Source organism: Bactrocera tryoni, chromosome 3 (assembly GCF_016617805.1).
Source record: "Bactrocera tryoni isolate S06 chromosome 3, CSIRO_BtryS06_freeze2, whole genome shotgun sequence".
NCBI classification, from domain to species: domain Eukaryota; kingdom Metazoa; phylum Arthropoda; class Insecta; order Diptera; family Tephritidae; genus Bactrocera; species Bactrocera tryoni.
In genome coordinates this window covers 34,182,617-34,192,952 of record NC_052501.1, presented here as the reverse complement: position 1 = coordinate 34,192,952, position 10,336 = coordinate 34,182,617, and the positions used below count along the sequence as shown (strand labels likewise).

Genomic DNA, 10,336 nt, shown 5'->3' with positions numbered 1-10,336 from the left:
AACGGCTGCCATAATGTGTCGGCGTGGATTTCGTAAAGTGGGGAATTGAGGATCTTGAAGTCAAGAAGCCGGGAAATTCCGTCAGGTATTGGTTTACTTTTGAACAAATGCGTATGTCGGTCATCAGTCAAATTTCCCCTGGTGGGTTACTTTACTAAAAAGTAAAGTTACTAAAAAGTAGCGGTTAGAAAAGAACATTTTATTTAAGTTTTTTTTGCCTTTGCCTAATTTTTGCTCTATCATTTGGTTATCTGTTGAAAATAAAGTTTTCAACTTACTTTTAGTTATTCTTATTTACTTTTTGTTTTGTTACTCCAATTTTAAAATTAATAAATGTTTTCCCGATTTTTAGCAAAATCGTCTTAGCTCGTCACGCTCACCATTTATACATACTAAATGTACTTTAGAGGTTGTCACGACGTTTCGTTCTGGGTGTAAAAAAACATCGTGGCATATTTATTATACCCTTTTCAGGGTATAAAAAGTATCTGCTGCTGCAGATTAGCTGAATACTAACTGATTCTGAAATATATGAGGAGACAGAAAATTTATTGACACTCCCATTTATCCAAATTGAATGTTGTGTACATTTTTAATATGTATTATGAAATTATTTCCGGCGAGTTTATATATAAAACTGCCTAAATTTAAGTTAATGAATTTAAAAAATATTACTGCTCTTATATATAAATGTTTAGCCAGGCTTAACAGCTTAAGTCTTTATTTACCAATTTTTGTTAAAAGTTTTACCAAATATTTTTATTATTATTAGTTTTAACATAATGCAGCTAATGCGAATCATTCATAATAGCTTTTATATCTTCCGCGTCAAGAGTTTCGTACTTTAGTAACGCCTCGGCTAATGCCTTATGTTCTTTCGTATGTTTCCTTAATATTGCCTTAGCGCGCTCGTAACTTTCATTTAAAATTCGCTTTATCTCGGCATCAACTATTTCTACTGTATTTGGGCCTAATGATTCCGCTGCAACAAGTCCTTTTGCATTGTCAAATGTGCGAAGCCCCACCTTCTCCGACATACCCCAGTCTTTGACCATATGCGTTGCGATGGAAGTAGCTTGCTTTAAGTCACTGCTCGCTCCGGATGTGATTTTTTCAACACCAAAAACTAACTCTTCTGCTGCTCTTCCTCCCATCATTGTATCCATCATGGCTAGAAGTTGAGCTTTAGTCACATGATAACGCTCCTTTTCAGGAATGTATGCGGTGTGACCAAGTGAAGGACCTCTTGGCATTATTGTAACCTTATGCAATGGATGTGATTCCTAATTAAATAAAATAAAATGTTACTCAGTATTTGGAAAATCGGCATGAACTCAATCACCTTAGTATAATAAGCAACAATAGCGTGACCACCTTCGTGGTACGCTGTGATGAGGTTTGCCTCTTCATCAGGTAACCGGGCTTTTCTTTCGGGACCCATTAAAACTTTGTCCCGTGCACTTTCCAAATGTTTCATTGTTACGGTTTCAGCCCCATCTATAGCGGCTCTATTAGATAACAAATATATATTTTCTGGTCTTAAAAACAAAATAGTTAATTTACCTTAAAGCTGCTTGGTTTATCATATTCTCCAAATCTGCACCTGTAAAACCAGATGTACCTCGAGCCAACATATCCAAATCAATTTCGTCATGAAGAATTTTTGCTAAATAAAGTGAAAGGATTTCTTTTCGACCAGTAAAGTCTGGGGTGGATACCACAACCTAAAACGAAGATACCGTATTTAAGAATTTTACAAAACAGCTATATCACTTAAGGAGATACAACATTACTTCAACATCAAATCGTCCTGGCCGCAATAAGGCTTGGTCAAGATCATCCCGCCTATTTGTGGCGCCTAATACGATTACACCTGCATTTTGGTGGAAACCATCCATTTCTGCCAACAATTGATTAATGGTTTGGTTGGCATATGGATGTAAAACTGAATTCGTTCGTTTTGCTCCAACTGAATCGATTTCATCGATAAAGATCACACAAGGGGCACGCTGCTTTGCCGCTTCTGAAATGTTTGTAAACAATTTGCTGATATATATATAATATATATATATTTAAATATAAAAACTATACGTACTAAATAGATCGCGTACACGTCTTGCTCCCTGGCCAACGAGTACTTCATCAAATTCAGGACCAGCAGCATGGAAGAATGGAACGTTTGCCTCGCCAGCCACCGCACGTGCAAGTAGCGTTTTGCCAGTACCAGGAGGTCCAACTAATAGCACACCTTTTGGCAATTTACCCCCCAAATTGGAAAACTTTTCAGGACTTTTAAGAAATTCCACGACCTCTTTTAACTCTTGTTTAGCTTCATCACATCCCTTAACATCATCAAATGTCACATGAATTTCTTCTGGATCTACTTCTACTTGGTTGCCCAGTTGTATTCTACTTTCATATTAACATGAGAGATACGTAAATCAGATTAATTGATGAGAGCATTAAGTTAGCATTACAAAAACGTATAGAAATTAAAAGAACACTTGTGTATTGCATACCTAAACATAGAACCATTTGAGGACGAGAACAAACTTAGAAATATTCCAATGAAGACAACTATTACCAATAGTTGTTGAAAAACCTTTGAAAATAAAGTTTAGATGTTAAAATACATTTTCTACATGAATCAATCCTGAAGCACTTACTTTAAGGTATTTCATAGTTTTCCCCGACTTAGGTGACTCATCGGAATTTGTAGCAGCCAAATATCCTTCGGCAAAGGCTATTTTAATATTATCCACCTGCAAAATATTTTTAAATAAATAATAAAAATGCAAAAACCAAATTTCATACTTCATTTTTCTTTTGTCCTTGTTCGCTACTTTTTTGAAGCAATTTTTTTAATGTTTCCGCTTGTACTTGAGACATTTCCGCATCAATTTTTTGTGAGCTTCCGCCGAAAGCTGTCTTTAATCTAGAAAATATTGTGGGATTCCTTTTCATCTCTGCGTCAATAGAGCGATCCGTTTTGAAATGGCGAGCAAAACCTCTAAAAATTACACCGTTTTAACGTTTTTTCCCTCTTAATATGCAATAATTTCTACATACATTTGTTGGCCAAATAATGGGACAAGTAGCTTTGAATTCATCTGTCCAGATGCACTAAAAGTGATATCAATCAAGTGTTTGGCACGCTTTCGCATGGGTAAGCCGATATCCACACTTACACAAATACCATTTGAGGTAATAGTGGTTTTCGTTCTGGATAGTACATCGTTTATCCGTTGTGGGTTGAAGAATGAACGAGAGTAGGCGTTGTGTTCCATTATTCGTCTAATATTACGGGGAGACTTGTTTACCAGCTGAGATAAGTCTCTCATCAAATCAAATTGGTAAGGTCTATAACAATAAATAGTGGTTGTTATTGTAAAAAATTTAATTTTATTTTAGGAAGAATAGGAAGGAAGAGAACTGTTATTTTACAGACATGCTTTTTTATCTTATGTGAATGATGAGTGATGAGCTTGTTTATCATATTTCTAAATATTATGTATGTTCTATGTCCTTTTTATTTGCGTAAACTATGTAGTAACTACATACAAAATATTCATGTAGATTTCAAGGATCCGGGAAATTTATTGGCTTGGTTACCTTGTTTCCGCTGTTCTCCTTTCGCCAGCTGTTCTTGTCCTTGCAATATAGCGATTATGTGTGGGCTTTCGCCCCAGGCTTCCCAAATGAGTATATGCACAAAACATTATTAACTTCCTTTAAATATAATATTTTCTTTTACCAAAAGGCAAACGGAACAAGGCAGGTTTTACGCGATGACAACCAAAATGTCATAATCAAAATTGACCACACTGAATCGCGGGCTGATGACTGCAAACATCTCTGTCTTAATCAAAAAGGTGGTGTTAAACGCGTTCTAATTTTTACGAGGTGTAATTATTTGATTTATGCCTCGATTTGTTGATGCTTGATAAGCAACAACTTACTAAAATTTGGAATAATTTTGCATTTGCTTCTTTTAGAAATTAAAAACATTTCTAGACAGTAATGACACACAAAATGCCATTTTTTTGGGGGGTATCTACGTAAAATATTCATGTAATAAATAAATTTAGGAGAATAAACGATTTTTTTTTAAATTATCTACTGACATTTTAATCTTACACTGCGAAAATGGTTTACATCCAAATCAACTTCCCATATAATATAATTTTATAACGTTTACTTTCCAGTATACAAATCAAGAAGCAATGAAGGGGATAAAACTTTGCATTGCGTGCTGGACACATAGAACACGGCATGGCAGCACGACAGTGAACTGTAAATGGCGTCGTGAATTCTTCTACTTGAAAATTGGTAAGAAGACAGCGACATAAGCGAAATTTTAATATTTTGTTCAAAGTGAAATTTTTTTTGCAAAAAATAAGTAAATAGGTAAATTTATTTGTTTTAAATTAAAAATTGTTATTACAAATGATATAACAGAGCTATTTTATGCTTTTATTTGTAAAATAACATCAGGTTTGTTAAAGCTTTGAATAATTGTACATTTTACATATTAGTGGCATCGCTCCTCTCTGCAGTCAACTCTACTGTCGTCCTACTCACGTTGGCAAATATAAGAATATTTTGAAGTTAGCGAGAGCGACAACTGACGGCCTGCAGTCGTGTAGTCGTGCAGCTGTCTAAATAACTCTGTCCTTTAGAACGTGTGTATTTTAATATTTGACAGAAGTCGCTTGCAGTCTATCGCGCTCTACATGTTCAGCACTTGAATCAGAGAACTTAAAGTATACTTTTAAGTTCTCTGCCTTAGCCCCCTTATATCTAATACAAATATTTTCGAACCTCCGGGTGACTTTATACCGCATATAGCGGCATATGTTTTATGTTCTCTGATACAGGCTATAACACCAAAAGTGTTGTAACACATATAACACAGATGGTGCTACGTACTGTATGGTCAACCCACGTGCGTCAATACACTTATTATTTATTGTCAAATGTTTTGTTTTTATCAGCAGTTCTTAAAGTATTTCGAATTAAATATTTGCGGTATTTCTACTAAGTTATGGAGTTAACTAATTCAATTCAAACTGAGAACAGTTCTGAAGATAAAGAAGAAACAAATAGAAAGCGGCGAAATCCATTCAATACACAGCTACGTAAAGACGATAAGGAACGCCGACAGAAGAAGAAAGCTCGGATCATTGCGAGAAATATAAGTTATAAAGTAAAAGAAGATGCCTTACTTAAACATTTTAGTCAGTGGGGTAATGTGGAGGAACTTAATCTTCTGAAGCGTTCTGATGGAAAATTAGTAGGTTGCGCATTTGTGCAGTACAGTGGAGTCAACCAAGCTTCCAAAGCTATCTTGAAAGGAAATAATATGAAATTCCTCGGGCGACCACTGTATATCGATTGGGCATTGGGTAAAGATGAATATACGAATAAAAAGAAAGGTCAAAATTCAGGAGAACCAGATGAAAAGAAACCTAAAATAGAACTAAAGGAAGAAAACGAAAAGGAATCACGAGACTCTTCTAATGATGAGGTATTTTTATGTGGAATTAGAATTTTGTTTATAAATCGAGTTTGATGCTGTTTTATTACATGTATATTTAAATTAAGTCCGAAAATGCTGAAGATGATGATGTACAAGAAAGTGACAACGAGGATGATGAGCACAGGACAGAAGACGATTATTCGGTTTCAGATGACAAGTCCAAATCAAAATTAAAAATTAAACAGGTGGACCAAGAAAAGCACAAATCGAATGATGTGCAAAATGGTTGTACGGTATTCGTAAAAAATGTCAACTTCGATGCAGTGGATACGGATGTACGTAAAGTATTTCGCAAATTCGGTCCCCTTTACTATGCAATTATTAACCGAGAACCGATATCGGGTCACTCAAAGGGTACAGCCTTTGTTAAGTTTAAGAATAAAGAATCCGCCGATCTTTGTGTACAATCCGCTGGTGAAATTTATTTGATGGACCAACTTCTTGAAATATATCCAGCGTTAAGCAAGAATGAAATTCAAAACCAAGAAAAGTTCAAATCAAATAAAGAAGTTGCAAAGGACTCACGTAACTTATATTTAGCCAGAGAAGGGCTTATTATGGCTAACAGCAAGTCTGCTGAAGGCGTATCTGCATCCGACATGACTAAGCGACACAAATTGGAGCAAATAAAAACTCAAGTGTTAAAAAATCTTAACCGGTAAGCTGAACATTCCTAGAAGCATAATTAAATTTTCATTAAATTTTGTTTACAGTTTTGTTTCAAGAAATCGCCTTTCTATTCATAATTTGCCTCTTAATTTTGATAACGAAAAGCTGAAAAAAATGGCTATGACTTATACGGGCTACAGACCGCATGAATGCAGAGTAATGCGAGAAAATAAAATTACACCTGAACATCCAAAAGGGAAATCAAAAGGCTTTGGATTTATGTCATTCAGCACTCATCAAGAAGCATTAGCAGCCTTGAGAAAGCTTAACAACAATCCATCAATATTTGGAACTCAACATGTGAGTATTACTTTTTCATTTTGTTGTATAAAATAAATTGAATCTAAAATTTTGTTTACATATTTTTTTTTGTAGCGCCCGATTGTAGCTTTCAGTATTGAAGATAGAACAGTAGAAAAAATAAAGGAGAAACGTAAAGAAAAATCCAAACTAAACAATCCAACTTTCAAAGAAAAATTAGAAAAACGAAAAGAAATGCGAAACCTGAAAAGACAAGGAAAATTAAATCAAAATAAAAAAATACCTCAAAGTGATGATAAAGCGAAACTAAAAAAACATATAAAAAAACTAGAAGAATCGCGTACTGCACCTCAAACAAGTGTGAAAGACAATGAAATAGATGTGTTCGGCGATTTCGTTGGTACAGCAGCAAAACCTGGTTCTAACATCCGTTTACGATCAAATAAAAAAATTGCTGAACAGGCACAGGATCATCGAAAAAATGTAAAAGCAAATAAACGTAGAGAGAAAGCCAAAAAAATTCGCCAAATTCATTTGGCTGAGCGAAACGAGGTTGAGAGACCAAAACAAGGAAAAAAAGAAGAACACGACGATTTAGAACATCTGGTGAAAAAATATAAGCGCATGATAGACAGTCAGGCTAACGTGGGAAGTAGCAGGGAATATCAAGAGAAAACAGAACAAATCGTACCAAAAAGGACAAAATGGTATTTAGAATAGTATGTGGGCGTTTAGTGGTTTAATATGTATATATATATATATACATAAATAGATCCTTTGTTAAATAAAATTAAATTTGGAATAACAAGCATAACACTGTTGTTTTTCGACCTTGAAACTTTACTCGCACAACTATTAAAGCGACGTCTTTTACGAGAGGTATACACGTAGGTACATCTACCTGCTTTTTTCATATAAAAGCTAAAGTTCAAAGAGATTTAGAGCCATTCTCACAAGCACACTATAGACCTACCATCTTAACTCTACATTTGATATTGCAAAAATGGCGCCGAGAGTATACTTTGAATTTGTTGTACTCCGTATGACATATGAATCTCATCTGTAAGTATCATTTTATGACACAAAGACAATTTAATAATTAAAAATCATTCAATTCACCAATATAGCCACCCGAATCACCCACGTATTAGTTTCACACATAAAAAGCATTCACCTAGTGCGTCGCTAATAGAAGCACGAGATTGGGTATATACAGTAACAAAGTACAAATTCTCCATAAACTAATAATAAATTATTTATAGTTTGATCTAGTGATGGCCCGGGAACGGTCGAAATTACCACAAGGCTCCAAAGTTCGATATACAGAGTGGCGAATTCTTTCAGGTGATGCTAAATTGTTTTACGTTGAAGGATTCCGCTACGATAAAATACTTGTGTTTATGGGAGAAGAGTCAAACTATTGGATGTTCTATGAAAATGTACAACGTCCTCGAAAAATTGAGGGCAGTGGCCGACTACCATTGACATATTGTGCATGTTGTTTAAAAAGCCAATATATAACCGTTTTGGATACAATAAAGAATTGTTTATCTAGAAAGCGATAAAATAAAAATATACCAGTTACATAGTAGTAAAGGAAACTGTGCTAGTTAATTAATTATTGAATTATATTTTTTTCCATATATGACATATTCCCTTTCTCAATAACAATCAAATATGCATTAATCTGAGAATTCACTATTTACACACCGTATTTTTACTAAAGACTGACGCAGTGATATATAACAGTGATTGTAGTTTATTCCAGCCAATGAAAACGGGATCCATATTTGGCTGGAGGCTTTGGGTAATCATCTGGCAGACCAGGTGTAGCATCAGGATATTCCTTCTTTATAGGTTTAGCAGGAGCTTCACGTTCAGTGGAGTGAATCTATAAATAAAACAGAATGAAATTAATAATTTTAACTTTATGTAAAATAAACGTTTTACCTTTGCTCGAGTAAAGTAGCCATATTCAGGACGATCAATACCTAAATTATCGGATACGCATTTATCAAAAACACCTTGTGTCTTTCGGCAACTGCAACAAAATATAACGAAAACGTGAAATATAAAAGCGATTACAGTAAACAGCAATAAATTATAATCATAAAACTTACTGTCCAAAAGCCATATTGCCGCTGCTTTTGTCTAAACAAGTTGCATATTGAAGAAACTCTTCATGGCAAGTCTTTTTTACTTTCCGGAAAAAGTCCAAAGCGCAGCTAGTTACTGCTTTGCCTTCATTAATGCATGCCCGGGGGTCGTCTAACTCTTGTCGACATAGCATAAATTCCTGTAATAAAATTTGTTTATCATTTGGATCAGCTGGATATAAAACAGATGTTCCGACACAAACACGTTGAGGTTAGAGCTCTTGGAAAAATTATATAACTAAATGTTAGTGAACTAAAATTCCAAAATAATTATTTTAAACAACAATAAGAAAAATATTATCATTAGTTTATAATTAATTACTTCGCCACTTACATTATTCTGATTTTCACAATGTTTCCCTAAATGAAATGCACCAGCTCGAAGGGCCGAAGTGGACAAATTCAACTCTTGCACTGTTAACTCTTCATCAGTGGGCAAAGAGATATCGTTAGTAATTACCATATTGCCTCTAGATTGTTATTATATCTTTGCTGAGCAAAATGCCACTACAGAACTAAAAGCGGCAAATATTTATTATTTTGCTATATCGATAATTCAGAAGTTTCCAAAACAATTTCCTAAGAGTCGAAGATATGTGCATATGTTATTTTTCGATAACGTATTGATGTTATGGCTCATAAGTTGGTTACACTATACAATTATTATTTATAGCTGGTTAGATAGATAGATAATAAGTGAGCTTTAAACCTGGATCTAAATTTTATTGTTTCCTCTCCTGAGTTATAACGAATCATATTGCCTAGAAATTAATGAATTCCAATATACTGTTAGGCGTTATTGAGGCAATGGGACCCTATTTGGAAACATGGGGTAAATTTTGGAATAGAATCCTCCGATTTCGGGGTTAAAATGAGAATGTACGGATAGAGGAGGTCAGAACAAGAAAATATATATATGTATATATAGTTGCCGCTGACTTATGGTTTTTGAGATATTTGCATTTAAAGTTCAAAAATTAAAAAAAAAATGTAAAAATAACTTTTATTCAATATTTAACTTTTGTTCAATTATTTTTGTTCACACAATAACAAAACGGTTGCATTCTAACTAATAATCAGTGTTACCTTAAAGCGCCCATACACGAGCACACAAGTGCGTTCGATCGGTATGTGTGCGCTTGCGGTTTATCGTGTATGGGCTTGTTCGCGTACCGATCCATGTTCGCGAAAATGTTTGATTTTTTACGATCGGTGCGCGAACATGTTTATCGTGTATGGCGTTGTCGGCGCACAAAATCTCATTTCTCTCGTGTCGCCGAACAGTGAAGATCGCGGACAATGGCAAGTGTTAAGGGGAGAGCCTGCTTTCGAGGCTTCAAAAAATCGATTTTTTTGAGGATTTTTTTGGGAGGGAAAGAAATAATTGATTGAAGAGAAATTTCTAGGCTTTATAGTTATATATTTGAACATCTTTCACAAATTTTTTGGATACGAAATATTTGATATTCTGTCTTTGGGAAAGTAATTACCCGATGCATCTCGCATTTACATTTTTCGGAATGGGCAGGATGCAGGTCGCAATTTCTATCGGAAACAAAAAATTCAAAGAGATTAATATTTTTATTAATTTATCTTCTAGTTAAACTAAGAAAATTCCAAAAAAATGTGTAAAATTTAAAATTTTATTAAAAATTGAATAAATAGTGGCTTCTGATCAAAAGAATTTTACTTTATGCTGTTTAAAAATATG

The 10,336-nt window shown here is 34.3% G+C and overlaps 4 protein-coding genes across 5 annotated transcripts; 2 read left to right on the top strand and 2 right to left on the bottom strand.

Moving 5' to 3' along the window:
- Positions 1–675: 675 nt before the first annotated feature.
- LOC120770252 (ATP-dependent zinc metalloprotease YME1L) lies at positions 676–3,810 on the bottom strand. Of its 2 annotated transcripts, none has more exons than XM_040097554.1 (10): positions 3,613–3,810; positions 3,070–3,360; positions 2,815–3,010; positions 2,667–2,762; positions 2,520–2,602; positions 2,096–2,412; positions 1,794–2,023; positions 1,564–1,724; positions 1,343–1,508; positions 676–1,283 (listed from the first exon to the last, which is right to left on the bottom strand). In XM_040097554.1, the coding sequence occupies exons 1-10, from the start codon at positions 3,717–3,719 to the stop codon at positions 789–791; spliced, it is 2,142 nt and encodes a 713-aa protein (XP_039953488.1). In that variant the 5' UTR covers positions 3,720–3,810; the 3' UTR covers positions 676–788. The 2 variants fall into 2 exon arrangements, with proteins under 2 accessions (XP_039953488.1, XP_039953489.1); XM_040097555.1 differs by having other exon boundaries at positions 2,096–2,409; positions 3,613–3,809.
- Positions 3,811–4,949: 1,139 nt separating this feature from the next.
- On the top strand, positions 4,950–7,277 carry LOC120771456 (RNA-binding protein 28). Its single transcript, XM_040099467.1, has 4 exons — positions 4,950–5,527; positions 5,605–6,197; positions 6,253–6,508; positions 6,584–7,277. Exons 1-4 carry the CDS (start codon positions 5,045–5,047, stop codon positions 7,187–7,189), a joined length of 1,938 nt encoding a protein of 645 aa, XP_039955401.1. The 5' UTR covers positions 4,950–5,044; the 3' UTR covers positions 7,190–7,277.
- An 84-nt stretch (positions 7,278–7,361) lies between these two features.
- On the top strand, positions 7,362–8,055 carry LOC120771458. Its single transcript, XM_040099470.1, has 3 exons — positions 7,362–7,531; positions 7,597–7,675; positions 7,732–8,055. The coding sequence occupies exons 1-3, from the start codon at positions 7,473–7,475 to the stop codon at positions 8,032–8,034; spliced, it is 441 nt and encodes a 146-aa protein (XP_039955404.1). The 5' UTR covers positions 7,362–7,472; the 3' UTR covers positions 8,035–8,055.
- A 21-nt stretch (positions 8,056–8,076) lies between these two features.
- LOC120771457 (NADH dehydrogenase [ubiquinone] 1 alpha subcomplex subunit 8) lies at positions 8,077–9,231 on the bottom strand. The gene is made up of 4 exons (XM_040099469.1): positions 8,960–9,231; positions 8,590–8,765; positions 8,420–8,510; positions 8,077–8,360 (listed from the first exon to the last, which is right to left on the bottom strand). The coding sequence occupies exons 1-4, from the start codon at positions 9,086–9,088 to the stop codon at positions 8,229–8,231; spliced, it is 528 nt and encodes a 175-aa protein (XP_039955403.1). The 5' UTR covers positions 9,089–9,231; the 3' UTR covers positions 8,077–8,228.
- Between the last annotated feature and the right edge of the window lie 1,105 nt (positions 9,232–10,336).